General features: G+C 39.9%; 1 protein-coding gene and 1 long non-coding RNA gene across 2 annotated transcripts in view; one reads left to right on the top strand and one right to left on the bottom strand.

The window, feature by feature from the left end:
* Positions 1-2,700, bottom strand: part of LOC106971307 (uncharacterized) — a 66,101-nt gene extending 63,401 nt beyond the window's left edge. The window contains exon 1 of the long non-coding RNA XR_008299454.1: positions 1,290-2,700. This is a non-coding gene — a long non-coding RNA (uncharacterized LOC106971307). The remainder of the gene's footprint in view (positions 1-1,289) is intronic.
* Positions 2,534-16,857, top strand: part of SGPP1 (sphingosine-1-phosphate phosphatase 1) — a 35,391-nt gene continuing 21,067 nt past the window's right edge. Inside the window, exon 1 of the mRNA XM_027065879.2 lies at positions 2,534-3,454. Coding sequence (XP_026921680.1) covers positions 2,759-3,454 — 696 coding nt within the window. The 5' untranslated portion in view covers positions 2,534-2,758. The remainder of the gene's footprint in view (positions 3,455-16,857) is intronic.

The following is a 16,857-nucleotide window of genomic DNA, read 5'->3' as shown; positions in this document are numbered from 1 at the left end:
AGAGTCCAATGCGGACTCGAACTCATGAGCCGTGAGATCATGACCTGAGCCGAAGTCGGACGCTTAGCCAACTGAGCCACCCAGGTGCCCCTCTTTATTCTCTTTTAAAGAGGATATTACATTCTGACAAAATATGCCAGTGATCAAGTCATATTTTAGCCATAGGATATAAATATCACCTCCTACTTTGTTTTATATGTTTTCCTCTTTCTCTGCTCTCTTTAGACTAATTAGTCCCCAGAATTGGGAATTCCTTGAATGAATCCGAATAATTCTTTATCTGAACAAGGGGCACCTGAGTGGCTCAGTCAGTTGAGCGTCTCTTGATTTTGGCTCACTCAGGTTGTGATCCCAGGGTTGTGGGATCCACACTGAGCTTGGAGCGTGCTTGAGATTCTCTCCTTCTGTCCTTCTCCCCTGCTCGTACCTGCTCTCACTCTCTCTCTCTCTCTCACTCTCTCAAAAAAAATTCAGCCTTTATAAACAAACGATTTTGACAGAAACCAGGCTCCTCCCACCTTTGTACAAGTTGCTCCTTGTTTTCAAATGCCAGCTAATCATCCATTTCACAGGACCATTCATAGATAATCTAATGCCACCTCTCTGCTTACTCCATGAAGTGATTGCTTGTGTCTGATTCCTTTGATCCGTTTGGTATGTCTGGCTTTATGTCTTTGAATATACTCGCATGTTTTGTCTCCCTCAGTAGATTATAAATGCCTCAATATTAGACACAATGAGTTCTAATCAAGGACAGACAATTACCTGCCTGCAGACCTATGAATTCAGATGAAATGCTTTAACTTTTTCCTAGTTCCAAAATCCTTTCCAAATCTCTTCCTTCTGATTCCCAGAACCACAGTCCAAGTTCCTGCCCCCATTCCCTCTCACCTGACTACTGCAATCATCTTCTAATTATTTACCTAGCCTTTGCTCTCTGACCTCTGGCAATTTACCTTCGATTTCCTTCTCAGTTATCTTTCTAAAGCAGTTCTGATGGTGTCACTCCCTAGGCTAAAAGCCCTCCATGGCTCTCCACTGCCTACAAATAAAATCTCCAGCTTGGCATTCAAGGGCTTTACAATCTGGTCCCATCCCCTCTTTCTAACCCCATTCCAACCACTTACTCCTCCTACTGTGTATTCTATGAGCTACTGTTTATCAAATACATCTTTGCACATTCCTATCCCATCTTTCTTCATTTTCTGTCTTTCCTAAGATGAGTTTCTCCACCTACTCTCATCATGCTCTTTAATAAAGGATCCCAGATCAAGAGGATCACTTCTTACCTGGCTTGTTGTCCCTAGTCAACTTGTTTCTTCTCCGTTCCAGAGCATGTTGTTTATGTCCATTTTAGCATTTTCCATTTATACTGTGAGCAACTTTGAGACAGAGATGATGATTTATTTATCTTCCTATGGCTATAGCGTAGCAAGTGAAGTGGGAGGAAGAGAATAATTTCCCTAGGAAATGAAGGAAATACTGCTAAAGACACAGGTAGGGGAAATTTCCCAACTTTCTTGGAAGAGGTTCAAATTCTTTAATTATTGACATCCACCTTACTTGTAGTAGCTTCTTGGAATTAAGAGTTCAGAGAATCTCTGGGGCACCTGGGTGGCTAGTCCAACTTTGGCTCAGGTCATGATCTCATTGGTGGTGCGTTGGAGCCCCACCTGGGGCTCTGCTGACAGCTCAGAGCCAGGAGCCTGCTTCAAATTCTGTTATCTCCCTCTCTCTCTGCCCCTCCCCCATTTGTGTTCTTTCTCTCTCAAAAATAAATATTAAAAAAAAAGTTCAGAGACTTTCTAATAAAAACTGTATTTTCTAGAAGTCAAGTTTGTAACTTTCCTGACATGGAAGTTAAGCCTCTAAATCAGCCCCATCAAGCTCAAAAAATGTACAGCCTGCATCCAGGAACCAATTAATTTCTTCTGTGCAACCCCACCTAGCTATTAGAATTTATTAAAATACTACATTTAAGTCAAGATAACTGTGATCTCTTAACTTATTTGATCAATGGCGCAGTATTGTCCTGGGATCTACATCTAATCTTGCCACCACTGGTCAATTGGCACGTGGCTTTCAGGACATGAGCCGTCAGAAACAGCTCTGTAATTACTTGTGATTACTTGAGTCGAACGATTCCGGGCCTATGGTGGTTATTTCGCCTTCATTCACCATTAAACACTTGATTCTGTGCCAGCAGGATGTCCGGGTGCTTGGCCACTCGCACCTCGGACGCCGGCCCCCAGGGTCGTGGCCTCTCCGAACCAACGGTGGTCAGAGGCAAGCCGGCAGCATCAGCCGGAGGGAAACGAGGGCTGAAGTTGGAGAAGGGGGCGGACAAGGTCCGCCCGCCCAGCGCCGCGACGCCTGGCGGGTGTCAAGGCGAACCTCAACGCAGCCACCCCGCTGAGCCTCAGCACCCCCACGCCGCCGGATGCGCTCGAGGCGGCCGCGCGCGGCCAGGCGCCCGGCGCGGCAGTGGGGGGCGGGGCTGGGCGCTGCGCGCGCCGGCGCGTGGAGGCCGCGGGCGGTGGCGGAGCGCGCGCGGCCTGGGAGGGGCGCGCGGGGCGGAGGCGCGCGGCGGCGGCGGCTGCGGCCTGTGGCGCCGTCACCGGGCAGAGCCGAGCGGGTCCGACTAGGCGCTGCTGCCGCTGGCCAGGTGCGCGGGGACGATTCCGGGCTGCGCCAGGGTCCGGCCCGCCTTCCCGCCGCCGACGTCCTCCCGTCTGCGGGCCGCCAGGGTCCCGTTATCATGTCGCTGAGGCAGCGCCTGGCCCAGCTGGCTCGCCGTCTGCAGGAGCCGCAGAAAGTGGCCCGTTTCCAGCGGCTGTGCGGGGTGGAAGCGCTGCCTCGCCGCTCCGCCGCTCCCGCCACCGATCCGAGGGAGGATGAGAAGGCGGAGGCGCCCCTAGCCGGAGACGCCCGGCGCCGAGAGCCGCAGCCTGGGGCGTCTGCAGGCCCCCAGCCGCCCGGGAACGACCGCAATCAGTGTCCCGCCAAGCCCGGCGGCGGCGGCGCCCCCAACGGCGTGCGGAACGGGCTGGCGACCGAGCTGGGCCCGGCCTCGCCGCCGCGCGTGGGGGCCCTGCGCCGCAACTCGCTGACGGGCGAGGAGGGTGAGCTGGCCCACGTGAGCAACTGGCCGCTCTACTACCTGTTCTGCTTCGGCACCGAGCTGGGCAACGAACTCTTTTACATCCTGTTCTTCCCCTTCTGGATCTGGAACCTAGACGCCCTGGTGGGCCGGAGGCTCGTGGTCATCTGGGTGCTGGTCATGTACCTGGGCCAGTGCACCAAGGACATCATCCGCTGGCCGCGGCCCGCCTCGCCGCCCGTGGTCAAGTTGGAGGTCTTCTACAACTCCGAGTACAGCATGCCCTCCACCCATGCCATGTCCGGCACCGCCATCCCCATCTCCATGATCCTCCTCACCTACGGCCGCTGGCAGGTAAGGGTCCTTGTCTGTCTTCTGCTCAGCCTTGGCGAGTTAAACTACCCGGAGTTGTCTTCACTCCCCGCAGTTATGTTAATTTGGCCGTTCCCCTCCCAAACCTCTCTTTCCGCGGGATTTCACAGTCCCCGCAAACAGGCCTTTTCTAGGTTTTAAAAAATTAAATGATCCGGGAAAACTTAAGAGACTTAGCTGTCAAACTGTATTCTAATAACAGTGCCTTTCTTAGAACCCAAAGGAAACGCTGTTCGTGGAGTAACATTATCACTGAGCTTTGGTTGAGTTTTTAAAATGGTTTTAACTCTTGTGATGCACAGAATATAATTGTAATTAAGTATGATGGTCTTACACTTAACCAAGACCCAGTTTCACCATAATGATGCCTTGCCCCAGACTAATTCTGCCAGGCTTGGGTAAAGTCTTGAGCTTTATTTACTCTGAGACAGTGTTTATAAAACCGTCGTGTAATTGCAAAACAAACATGGTCGTTCGAGGCTATGAAGAAATGAATTTTAAACGAAGGCCACTGTTTATGGAAGTGAATGGAACGCAGCCTGAGTTATCTTTTTTAGGGGTGTGGCTGCTAATTTGCTGTTGGATACAAAGTTTAATTAATCTCCTAAATCACTGATTTGTAGTATCAGTTGTTGAGCTATTACAGTATTACTGTTTCATTAGCTTTGAAAGTGCATACTTTCATTACAGTTTTTCTTAAAATCAGGGCTCTTGGTCAGACTAGTGGGTTTATAAAAATGACACGTAACGACAGCAAGGACAGCCTGATAATCAGGGATGAGTTTCTAATGGGAAATATCTTATATTTTGCCTCCTTCTTTCGGCCTCCCATTTTTCACTCTTTCATGTTACTTAGGTCTGAATACTGATTCTCTTTTTTATAGAAGCAACATTTATTCTTAGACTGCTATCTTGTTTTATCCATCTTTTAAAAATTGTAAGGAGCTTTGTTCCTACTGTAGACCAGTCCCTTAATTTAAGAATAAACTTAGTAATCATGGAGAATCTAAAGAATTAGACATCCTCAATTTTTTTTTCCATCAGAGCACGAAATCATCTTAAATTGAGATATACTCAATTCTGTGTAAAACTCCATTATGTTAAGCTTACTCATTCCAGATTTAATTGCAGTATAATGTCTTATCCCCATGGGCACTTCTGTGCAGTACATCTCTCTTACAGTATCATGCAAAATATGTAATGTGCAGAGTATGAATGACAGAATTACGACAGAAGAGTACCATGGACAATTATTTTTTCCTATTTAGCCAAAGGCGATATAAGTGATACTCAAAATTGTAAAATAGTGCTGCCTATTTTGCATGAAAGATAAATATCATGTTTTATTTGATCTAAATATTTTAGGATTTAAGATTGTCATTGATTTATGTTTGGCATATTTACTGGTTAGCTAATGATGTTTGTCTTATTTTCATGAGACTTTTAGGAAAAAACTGTAACCGTAGGGTCTTTTATAATTCCTCAATGAGTAGCTATGTTGCATGGTGTTACTATTAGAGTCCAAGTAAAAAAAAAAAGTTATTTTTTGCTCACTTATTCAAAGCACGTGCTAACAGAAAGTCTGAAAACTGTACTGCTGATGATTTATGAATTGTAGATATTAGTATTGTAATATTTCAGGGTTACTTGAATTCTTAGAAAAAGCTTACATTATAGTTTTGGACAACCTAGTATGTTTAATTCAAAGTTTGAGGAATTCGTATATTGTACAATTTTATAAATTTAGCTAGACACGACTTTGAAAATTACCTACTCTCAAACTGTATTTTACATATGTGGAGACTGAACTATTAGAATTAATCTTGTAAAATTAAATTTCTTATTTTAGATTTTTTTACTTTAAATTCGAGTAAACTTCTAAATTCGAATAATTATCTTTTGGTTATAGAAGAAAGGCTCCCTTGTATGGAAGTTCTGTGTTTATAAATGTTTTTAATGACCTAGTATGAAAAACAAAATGCTTTTTTACTTTTTACTTTTTTTTATGTTTACTTTTGAGAGAGAGAGACAAAGGTGAGTGGGAGAGGGGCAGAGAGAAAGAGAGAGAGACACAGAATCCAAAGCAAGCTCCAGGCTCTGAGCTGTCAGCACAGAGCCCGTCGCCGGGCTCAAACACATGAACTGTGAGATCATGACTTGAGCCAATGTCTGATGCTCAATTGACTGAGCCACCCAGGCGCCCCAACTTTTTTACTCTTTAAAAAAATCCTGTTATAATTGAAAACAAAAGTACCTTCCTTTGCTTAAGCTGTTTTGGTCCTACTCTCTGTCAGTATTGTAGTAGTTTGGAGGCTTATATTTTCAGGAGTGTGTAATGAAAAAACGATACTGGAAACTGGGGTAAGAATTAAGCAATGAAAGCCTGGTGTTTTTCTAATTAATAGTAGTTTGGGTTGATAGTCCTGTCTATCTGCTGGGCCCCTAGTGCTTATTCAGGACAAGTGTGGTTATTTCTATATGCCTGGGATGCTGAAACATCTCTGGAAACAGTTCTCTCACATACCATCCTTTTGGTGTGGAATAACTGCTCCCTGCCAATTAATGTGAAATCAGCTTTTGAAATCTGCTCAAGATTGACTTCCTATAGAGTATCCTCCCCGCCCCCCCCCCCCATTTTTTGGCTGTTTAAAAAAAATTTTTTTTAAGTTTATTTATTTTGAGAGAGACAGAGACCGTGCAAGTGGGGGAGGAGCAGAGAGAGCTGGGGAGAGAGAATCCCAAGCAGGCTCCATGCTGCCATTGCAGAGCCCCAAGTGGGACTTGAACTCATTAAACCTTGAGATCCTGACATGAGCCAAAACCAGGAGTCTGATGCTTAACCCACCTACCAAGTGCCCCTACACAGAGCCTTTTTATTTTTAATTAACCCCTTCTGTTTCATTAATCCTCATTTATTCTTAAAATGACCATAGACCAACAAAATTACTTCGGGCTTAAAGTGCAGGTTTCTATCCCTACTCTCAGAGATTCTGATCCATTAGCTAGCTAAGTGAGGTCTATTGCATTTTACTGAAGTTTCCCAAAGATTTTTGAGGAAAAAAGAAAGTATTTTCTTAAACCCCTAATAAGTAAAATTAACTCTTGATCCTTAAAATATATTTTGTATTTCTCCAACATTGTTGTCTCACCTTTTTTGCAATTCCAGTCTTTGAATCTTTTTAAGGTATGTTATATCAAAAGAGAGATCGGAACAGTATGACTCCAAGCAGTTATTTGATACTAGAAGAATTTTTTTTCATGCTGATGCAAGATAGAAAGTGTATGGCATTTCCAGGTATTAAGTAACTTGAAATCCATTAGCCAGGATAATAATTACTGCTTTCATTTTATTTGTTGGAATTTTTTTGTAGCCTGAATTGGGAAAAAATAAGAAATCAGGAGCATTAGGTATTAAGAACATGGTCCTTTGAAGAATAATCTAAAATTAAAAGTAAAGCACTCCTTTTGTACTTATTTTTGCATGTTCTTTCCAAAAATAAAAATTCTTAATTTTTAAATAATATTGCATATGAGTTCTAATTATATACTTGATTTAGTGACATTAAGAAAGTTTTAGATTAATCTCATTTAAAAAAAATTGTCATACACTTTATAGCCAAACCCATTCCCAACTGGTCCATATGCTCTCACTAATTTTAATAATAATAATAGTAATTCTAGTGTTAACATATATGAGGGTCAGACATTTTTTAAAACGTCTATTACCTGATTTAGTCTACTTTTATAACTTCCCAATGTTTGGTCCTACTATTAATACAAGTTTACAGATCAGGAAAGTAAGGTAGAGGAAGATTAATTTATTCAAAGTAACATAGCTAGTAAGTCTCACAGGGAAAATTTAAATCTTACAGACTTCAGGGGCACCTGGGGGGCTCAGTCTGTTAAGCGTCCAGCTTTGGCTCAGGTCATGATCTCAACTGGTTCAGGTCATGATCTCATGGTCCGTCCGTGAGTTTGAGCCCAGCATCAGGCTCTGTGCTGACAGCTCAGAGCCTGGAGCCTGCTTCGGATTGTGTTACCCCTCTTTATGTCCCTCCATAGCTCATGCTCTATCTTTCTGTCTCAAAAATAAACAAACATTAGAAAAAAATTTTTAATCTTACAGACTCCAGAGCTTATGCAGAAAATTCTTTTGAAATCACGCTATGTGATTTTTAAAGAATCTTTTCAATAATAAATATTTTTGAAATAGGATTGTGTCAGACTACACAAACAGCTTTTTAGGAGCTTGAGAAGCTTTTAGAAACATGCCTTGAGAAGATAATATGTGTGTATATAAACACATGCAATAGCCACAAATATTTATGTTTTAAACATGTATTAAGTTGTTGACTGAAATCAGTGCTGATTTTTCTCACCCTTCCTTTTCCTCTATTTTTCTAATATAAATAAAAAATTCAGTAAATATAATAAGAGCTTTGGAAAAGAAAAACACATAAGATATTTTATTAAAATATAGTTTATTGTAAATAATAAAGATATCTGTGAGGTCATGAAAAAATAAAAGGAAGGCAAGAAAAACTACAAAAGTGGGTCAGTAATGACAAAAGCTAGAAAAGGCTTCAAGAGCCAAGGAAAACTGATCACGCTGGTAATTCTGGGAAGAAACACAGTTCATTAAAAAATCAAATTGGTTTGCTCTTTGATTTCTTTTTACCTCATATCATACTTGTGCTTGAAATGCACATTTTCCTGATTTTGTAAGCGCTTACTATTAATCCTTCCTTTAAAAATAATTGAATTTATTTGTTTGAGTAGGGAATACTTAATACGAAATTTAATATTTACATGAAAATATGAAGAGGAGAGTACATTTCTTTTCTTTTTCTATTCCAAAGCTACCAGAATCTCTTTTCCAGAAGAATTCATTGTTCTAAGTCTGTTGTTTAGCCTTCTGGAGAATCTTTACTTTTGTAGACATATATCTATATAGTTTATTTTTCATACAAATGGTAGCATACTATACTTTTCTGGACCTTGCTTTTTTCATTTAGAAATATATTGTGGGAAGATTTTCCTTTTCTTTTACCCAGCAGTTAATGAGTACTAACTTTTTGTGCTTAACAGTTGTTTTAAATGCTTTACATGACTTAATTGTTTTAATCCCCCTAAAATCCTCAGAGTATTATCACCTATTTGCAGAAGAAGAAATTGAGGTAGAGGGAAATTAAGTAATTTGCTCCAGTTGACTCTTACAAGTACCTAACAGACCCTGGATTCAAACCTAGGGAGTTTAAAAGATTTTTTTTTTTAATCTTTATTTAGTTTTGAGAGAGACAGAGACAGAGCAAGAGCGGCAGAGGGGCAGAGATAGAGGGAGACACCGAATCTGAAGCAGGCACCAGGCTCTGAGCTGTCAGCACAGAGTCCAATGCAGGGCTTGAAATCACGAACCGCGAGATCATAACCCGAGATGAAGTCGGACGCTTAACCGACAGAGCCACCCAGGCGCCCCTAAACCTAGAGTTTAGCTGCACAATTACACTGTGCTACTGTATTATATTGTCTCTCCGTGTTAGCAGTTTCCATTATATATGTGTGTGTGTATATGTGTGTGTATATACACACACATATACACACACACATATATGTATATATACATTTTTTTTTAACAGTTTGAGATCAGAGCGCGAGCATGTGTGCATGCGTAAGCATGCACAAGCAGGGGACGGGCAGAAAGAGAGGAAGAGAGAGAGAATCCCAAGCAGGCTCCACACTGTCAGCATGGAGCCTGAACCGCCTGAGTGGAAGTCAGCTGCTTAACTGACTGGGCCACCCAGGCACCCCGGCACTTTCCATACTGTATAAATAGCTGTATTAATTTTTTCACATTTACATTACTTTCCAATATATTAACATAGTGTAATTTATTTAGTAGGTTGACTATTTCAGTACTGTGTATTCAAGGCTTTCTCATTTTTTTTTTTTTCTATTAGATTGCTGGCATTTTACTTACTGATTTTTTTTTTAATTTTTTTTTCAACGTTTTTATTTTTTTTATTTTTATTTTTTTTTATTTTTGGGACAGAGAGAGACAGAGCATGAACGGGGGAGGGGCAGAGAGAGAGGGAGACACAGAATCGGAAACAGGCTCCAGGCTCCGAGCCATCAGCCCAGAGCCTGACGCGGGGCTCGAACTCACGGACCGCGAGATCGTGACCTGGCTGAAGTCGGATGCTTAACCGACTGCGCCACCCAGGCGCCCCCTGATTTTTTTTTTTTAAATTATACCTTGGGGTGTCTGGGTGGCTCACTGTTGGGAGATTGAGCCACACATGGGGCTCTGTGCTGTGCGTGGAGCCTGCAAAGATTCTCACTCTTCTCCCTCCACCCCTCCCCTGTTTGCTTTGTGCATGCGTGCACACTCTCTCTCTAATAAAAAAAAAAAAATTAAAAAAAATTAAACTATACCTCTTGGGTTTTCCTTTTTCTTTTTAAACTGCTGTTCTGCCTTCAAATAATGTTCTATTTCAAGTATAGCCTAAGAAGCTTGCAATGGTATACTTTCATTTCCCTCTCTTTTTTTTTTATTATTGTTGTCATACGCTTTACATCTACATATGTTATAAAACTCACAATAATACATTTTTGTGTAATGTTCCAGCATTTCTAGAAATTTTTTTTTCTCCCCTCTTCCTCTATCTCCCTCCAAATCTTAGAAATTCAGTTTCATGTATGTTAAATTGTTTAACACTGGTCACTCACAGATCACTGATGTGATGGTGATGATGATGATGATGATGATGATGATGAGTGCAATGTTTTTGCTCTTGGTGCTTCGTTTTAGATCATCTCTATTGCCATAACTTCCAGTTCACTGATCTTTTCTTCTGCAGTATCTGATTTTCTGGTGGACTCAAGTAGGATGGGATATATTTTCACATACTATATATTTTATATCTAGAAGCTCCAATTAGATGTTTTTTTAATCTTCCTTTTTTCCTGCTCATTATGTTCTTATTTCTTTTACATTCTTGAATATAATATTTTATTCTATTTTTAATGTTCATTTATTTTTGAGGGGGGAGGAGGGGCAGAGAGAGAGGGAGATACAGAACTCGAAAACCGGCTCCAGTCTCTAAGCTGTCAGCACAGAACCCGACTTGGGCTTGACCTCACAAATTGTGAAATCATGACCTGAGCCAAAGTCGGACGCTTAAGCAGCTGAGCCACCCACATGCCCCTTGAGTGTAAGATTAAAAAAAAAAAAAATGAAAAAAAAATTTTTTTAATGTGTATTCATTTTTGAGAGATAGAGCATGAATGGGGTAGGGGCAGAAAGAGAGGGAGACACGGAGTCCGAAGAAGGCTCCAGACTCTGAGCTGTCAGCACAGAGTCCCACATGGGGCTCAAACTCATGGACCGCGAGATCATGACCTGAGTGGAAGTTAAGTCAGACATTTAACTGACTGAGCTACCCAGACGCCCCTGAGTATAAGATTTTAATAACTTTTAAAGTTCTTATCCACTAGTTTCATCATCTTTGTCATCTTTGTGTGGTTCTAATATTTCTCCTGGTTATGGATTATATTATTCTGCTTCTTTGGTAATTTTTAAGAGTTTTAGATTTTGTTGTATTCCTTTAAATAATGTTGGACTTTGTTGTGGTTACAGTTTAATGTTTTTAAGCTTGCTAGAGAGAGTCCAGAATAACCATAGGTTAGAGCTAATTTGTCCTCACTGCTAAGGCCATAAGATTCTTATTTTTTTTAAAGATTTTTTTTTTTAATACTCTCTACACCCAACATGGGGCTTGAGTTTAAAACCCCCGAGATCAAGAGCTTGTCCTTTGTAAGGACTGAGCCAGCCAGGTGGCCCAAGCAATAACCTTCTAAAGAGTACCCAATTCCCTTAGTACTCTGCTGGGTAGGAAAGTGATTCCAGGCCTGTGTGAACTTTGGGAATTGATTGGCCTACTGTTTTCTGGTATTTTTTTCTCCCATCCTTGTGGACTTTCACCCCATGCATGCACAGATTAATACTCAGCAAACTATTTGCAGAGACCCCCTACAGATCTTCAGGACTTGTGCGATTCCTCTCTCCAGTGTTCTGTCCTGCAAACTAATAGCTGCCTTGGCCTCTGGAAATTCCAGTCTTCTTCCCCTTAACTCAGTGAGACTGCTAGACTTTGTTTTGGTTCCTCCTCCCATGCTACAGCCTGGAAACTGCCTCCAGCAGCAACCTAGGGCAGTCGTAGGGCCCATCTCATTTGTTTCCCTTTTCTCATGAATTACAGTTCTGTGCTGCTTGTTTTCCAGTATCTGAAAATGGTTGTTTTATATAATTTGTCTCGTTTTCTGGATGTTTACAATGGAACAGCTGTACTTACAACAGTTAATCCTTTATGGGCAGAAACAAATCCTCTCACCTCTACTTACTGGTTTTTGTTTTTTATATTAAAAAATGTATTGAGATGTAATTCATGTACCATACAGTTCACTCATTTAAATTATGCAATTCAATAGCTTTCAATAGGGGTGGCTCAGTTGATGAAGCATCAGACTTTGGCTCAGGTCATGATCTCATGGTTCATGAGTGCAAGCCCTACGTTGGGCTGTGTGCTGACAGCTCAGAGTCTGGAGCTTGCTTCAAACTCTGTGTCTCCCTCTCTCTGCCCCTCCCCCACTCTTGCTCTGTGTGTGTCTCTCAAAAATAAATAAGCATTAAAAAAATAAAAAAAATACCTTTCAGTATATTCATAGAGTTGTGCAACCATCATCACAGTCAATTTTAGAATATTTTCTACCACCCAAAGGAATCCCATACTCCTAGCAGTCATTCCCCATTTCCCCCCAATTCCTAGGTAATCCTAGACAACCACGAATCCACTTTATGTCTCTATATATTTGCCTACTCTGGACATTTCATATAAATGGGAACATACAATATTTAGTCTGTTGCTGGCTTCTTTCACTTAGCATGTTTTAAGATTCATCTGTATTATAGCATGTATCAGTACTTCATTCCTTTTTATTGCTAAGTAATATTCCATCAGATAGATATACCACATTTTATTTATCCTTTCATTTGCTGGTAGACATTTGGTTTTACTTTATTTTGAATAATGTTGCTATGGATATTTTTGTATAAATTTTTGCATGGACATATGCTTTTGTTTCTCTTGGGTTACTTTTTGCTTTTTGAAGCCCTTTATGTTGTGTTCAAATTAGCCTTTTGTCTGTGTGTGATTTAGAAATACGTGTTCCTAAATTGTTACTTCTCTTCTGCTTTTTTGTTTTTCAAGCAGAATTATTTTCTTTTTATACGTCAGTCTTTTGTTTCGTGGTTTCTAGGTTTTGTGTAATATTTAGAATAGTCTTCTACCATGATTTGTTGCAGTACTTTTATGGTTTTTGTTTTTGTTTTTTTTATGCTTAAAAGATGGCTTTGAACCATCTCTTGCTTTGAGTAAGGAATCTAAATTGATATTTCCCAATGGCACCATTTATTGAATAGTCCATTTTCCCCTGACTTTAACTGTCACCTTTTTTTTAAGTTTGTTTATTTATTTTGACAGAGAGAGTGCAAGTGCACACACAAATGAGCACAAGTGGAGGCAGAAAGAGAGGGAGAGAATCCCAAGCAGCTCTGTGCTATCAGCACAGAGCCCGATTGGGGGCTTGATCTCAGGAATCATGAGATCATGACCTGAGCCAAAATCAAGAGTCTGATTCTTAACTTACTGAGCCACCCAGGTGCCCCTGTATTAATCATAGATTAAATACAGGTATATATTGGGGTCTGTATCCATATTTTTTACTCCAAATTGATACATCTGCTATTTGTGTGCAAGTTCCAGACTATTACATTTACTGTAGCTTTATAATATTTTTTCACTTAATTCTTCCTGTTTTTACTTGTTTATACAGTCTTCTGTATGTACTTTAGATTTTGTTTTTCTAGTTCCAAAAGAAAAATCCTTTTGCTGTTTTACTAAAAAGATAAAATCATACTTTCATGTTTAAATCTTTGATTTACCTTTAGTGGTTTTGGTATATGTTGTGAGAAATGGGTCTGGTGTATTTTTTTCATATTGATAATTAAGCTAATACTATTTTTGAATAGTTCATCCTTTCTCCCCTTATCTGTAATCCCACTTTGTTACGTACCAAGTTTCTATAAGTGTATGGCTGTGATTCTGGGTTTTGTATTCTGTTTCACTGGTCTCTTTTATTTGTCTGTCTCTTTATCAATATCATCATTATGCTTTAATTGCTTTAGACTAAGTCTTAATATCTGTTTATGAATGTTCTCTACCATATTCTTCAAGATTGTCTTGGCTATTTTTGAGTATTTGCTTTCAATATACATCTTAGAATGAGCTCTTTAATTTCCATAAAAATCTCTGGACTTTTATTGAAATTGCAATGATTTATAAATTAATGTGGAGAGAATTGATAGCCTTACAATATTGAATTTGTCTATGAATATGGTAAATCTTTTTTTTTTTTTTTTAGTGTTTATTTTTGAGAGAGCGAGACAGAGCACAAGCAGGGTAGGGTAGGGGCAGACAGAGAGGGAGACACAAAATCCGAAGCAGGCTCCAGGCCCTAAGCTGTCAGCACAGAGCCTGACATGGGGCTTGAACCCATGAACTGTGAGATCGTGACCTGAGCCAAAGTTGAATGCTTAAATGACTCAGCCACCCAGGCTCCCTGAATATGGTAAATCTTTATTTAGGTTTTCTTAAATATATTTCAATGGAGTTTTATAATTTCCTCCATATAAATCAAGTATATCTTCTGTTAGACTTGTTTGTAGTTTATGTTTTTTGTTATTGTCGTGATACCTTGTTAAAATTCAAATATAACTTTTTGTGACTGGAATATAGAAACATACTTGATTTTTATGTATTGATCATATATACAACTTTTTTCAACTCTCCATTAATTTAATAATTAGATGTATATTCTCATCTGTTCTTTATAGAGAAAAATATGTCAGCTGAGAATAATGACAAGTTTATTTCTTTTGTTGCAATTATACATTTTTGTTGACTAAAAAGCTTTAACAATGGTAATGACATTAAATTCCATAAATATAATCATTTCATTTCTAATAAGTACTAGCCAGTCACATAAGTCCTACAGATAAGAGGGCAAATAAAACAAAAATATGGTCTGTTTGCTTGAGGGGATTAGATTGGTGTTTTAGGAAGATTCTTGTATCTATAGTATGGAAAGTGACTAGAGAGCAGTAAGACTGGAGGCAGGGGAAGCAGACCAGGTAAGACATTACTCCACCAGTTCAAGGGAGAGAAGATGGAGACCTACAGGAGACTATAAACAATGGCCTGCTGCCTGATTTTATATGACCTGTGAAGTATGAATGGTTTTTTACATTTTAAATAGTTGACAAAGGCCACAAGATTATTTACTTTGTGACACGTGCAAATTATATGAAATTAATAGTTTTAGTGGCTATACATAAAGCTTTATTGGATCACAGCCGTGTCCATTCATTTACATATATCTTGTCTGTGGTGCCTTTGTGCTATGGCAGCAGAATTGAGTAATTGTGACATTGACTATATAAGCCACAAAGCCCAACATAGTTACTATCTGGCTCTTTACAAAAGAACTTGGCTGGCTCCTGACCTAAATAGTGTCAGTGGGAGTAGAAAGAAATGGATACATTTGAGAGATACTAAGATGTAGAATTGATAAGACATGGTGATTAATTGCAAATGACAGTAAAGAAGAAAAACAGAGTAAAGGATTATTCCTAGATTTACTATTTGGAAAGCTGTGAAATAGTAGTGTGATTTATAGAAATTGCAGAAAGGAGCAGGAGTATGGAGGAAAATTCCATTTTAGATATGTAGAATTTGAGGTGCCTGTAAGACTGAACTATCTGGCAGGCAATTCTGCACATGAAAGAGACCTGGAGAGGTTTGTGATCATCAGCATATCTGTGCAGAATGAAGTGATGAGAGTGGATGGTCCTGCCCTTGGAGGGTACACACAGAAGAACAGAGAGTCTAGGGAAAAACCTTTTTTTTTTTTTTTTTTTAGTAAAAAAATTTTTTTTGATGTTTATTTATTTTTGAGAGAGAGACACAGCATGAGCAGGGAAGGGGCAGAGAGAGAGGGAGACACAGAATGTGAAGCAGGCTCCAGGCTCTGAGCTGTCAGTACAGAGCCCGACATGGGGCTTGAACTCGTGAATTGTGAGCTTGTGACCCGAGCCAAAGTCAGATGCTTAACTGATTGAGCCACCTAGGTGCCCCCAAGGAAAAAAAACCTTTAAAGACTTCAATATTTAAGGAATGGATAGGGTAAAAAGAACCTGAAACAGAATCTGACAAGCAGCAGTTTGAGAGGTTTGTCTAACTAAGGTGTGTGTGTGTGTGTGTGTGTGTGTGTGTGTGTGTGTGTGTGTGTGTGTTTGCGTGTAGGGCTCTAGTAACTCATTTGTACTAGAAAAAAAAATTTATTTGAGGACTAGAATGGGTATCTTCTCATAGAAGTCAAAGTCAAGAAAGTGCTGCCAGGCTTCTGGAGGAATTAGAGCCAGGCCTCTAGAACACTATTAGAACTAAAGGCAATGCCTTTCATCCCTTTTCTTGGGGTTGCATGGTCTCCCATTTCTGCTTCTTTCTTCTCTCTCTGCTTTGGCACACATGTTTCAGCCTTATCCCTACTTCTACATCATTTCCAAATTCAAGCACACAACAGAGACTGACTTGCTTTCAAACTACTATCAGGAAAGAGAATCTAATTAGCCCAACCCAGCCAACGGATTTACTGCTGTAGGGCCAGGTGTCCATGCCTGACCAAGAGCTGTAGTCGGAAGAGCAGGATCATACAGTAGGAGCATGTCTCCAGGGCCACCCTGCTGGGTCTAAGTGGGGAATATTTGCAGAAGAAAAGAGTGAAAATTGGACAATATCATAAAAAGAATATACTATAAAGGGAAGCTGCAAGTGAGAGTGTTTCTAGAAAAGGAAAACAGTTAATATTTTTAAATGCTGCTAAAAGAAGCAAGATAAGCACTGAGCTTTATAGAAGACTTGGAAAATAAAAATAGGAAAAATCTAATGTTAACATTTTGGTATTTCCTTACAGTTTGAAAATAATTGGGGCCATATTATATATAGTGTTTATTCTTTTTTTATATAATGTGTGATGGTTAATTTTATGTGTCTTTTAGCTAGGCCATGATACCCCGATTTTTGGTTAAACACTATTGTAGATGTTTCTGTGAAGATATTTTTTATATGACATTAACATTTAAATCTGTAGACTTTGAGATTACCTTCCATAATATGGGTTGGGCTTTTATCCCATCAATTGAAAGCCTTAAGAGAAAAAAGACTGTCTCCCCCGCCAAGGAGGAGGGGATTCTGTGCTGCTACTGTCTT

The sequence above is a fragment of the Acinonyx jubatus genome, chromosome B3 (genome assembly GCF_027475565.1).
Source record: "Acinonyx jubatus isolate Ajub_Pintada_27869175 chromosome B3, VMU_Ajub_asm_v1.0, whole genome shotgun sequence".
NCBI lineage: Eukaryota > Metazoa > Chordata > Mammalia > Carnivora > Felidae > Acinonyx > Acinonyx jubatus.
The sequence above is the reverse complement of the archived record's forward strand: the minus strand, read 5'-3'. Positions and strand labels throughout refer to the sequence as shown.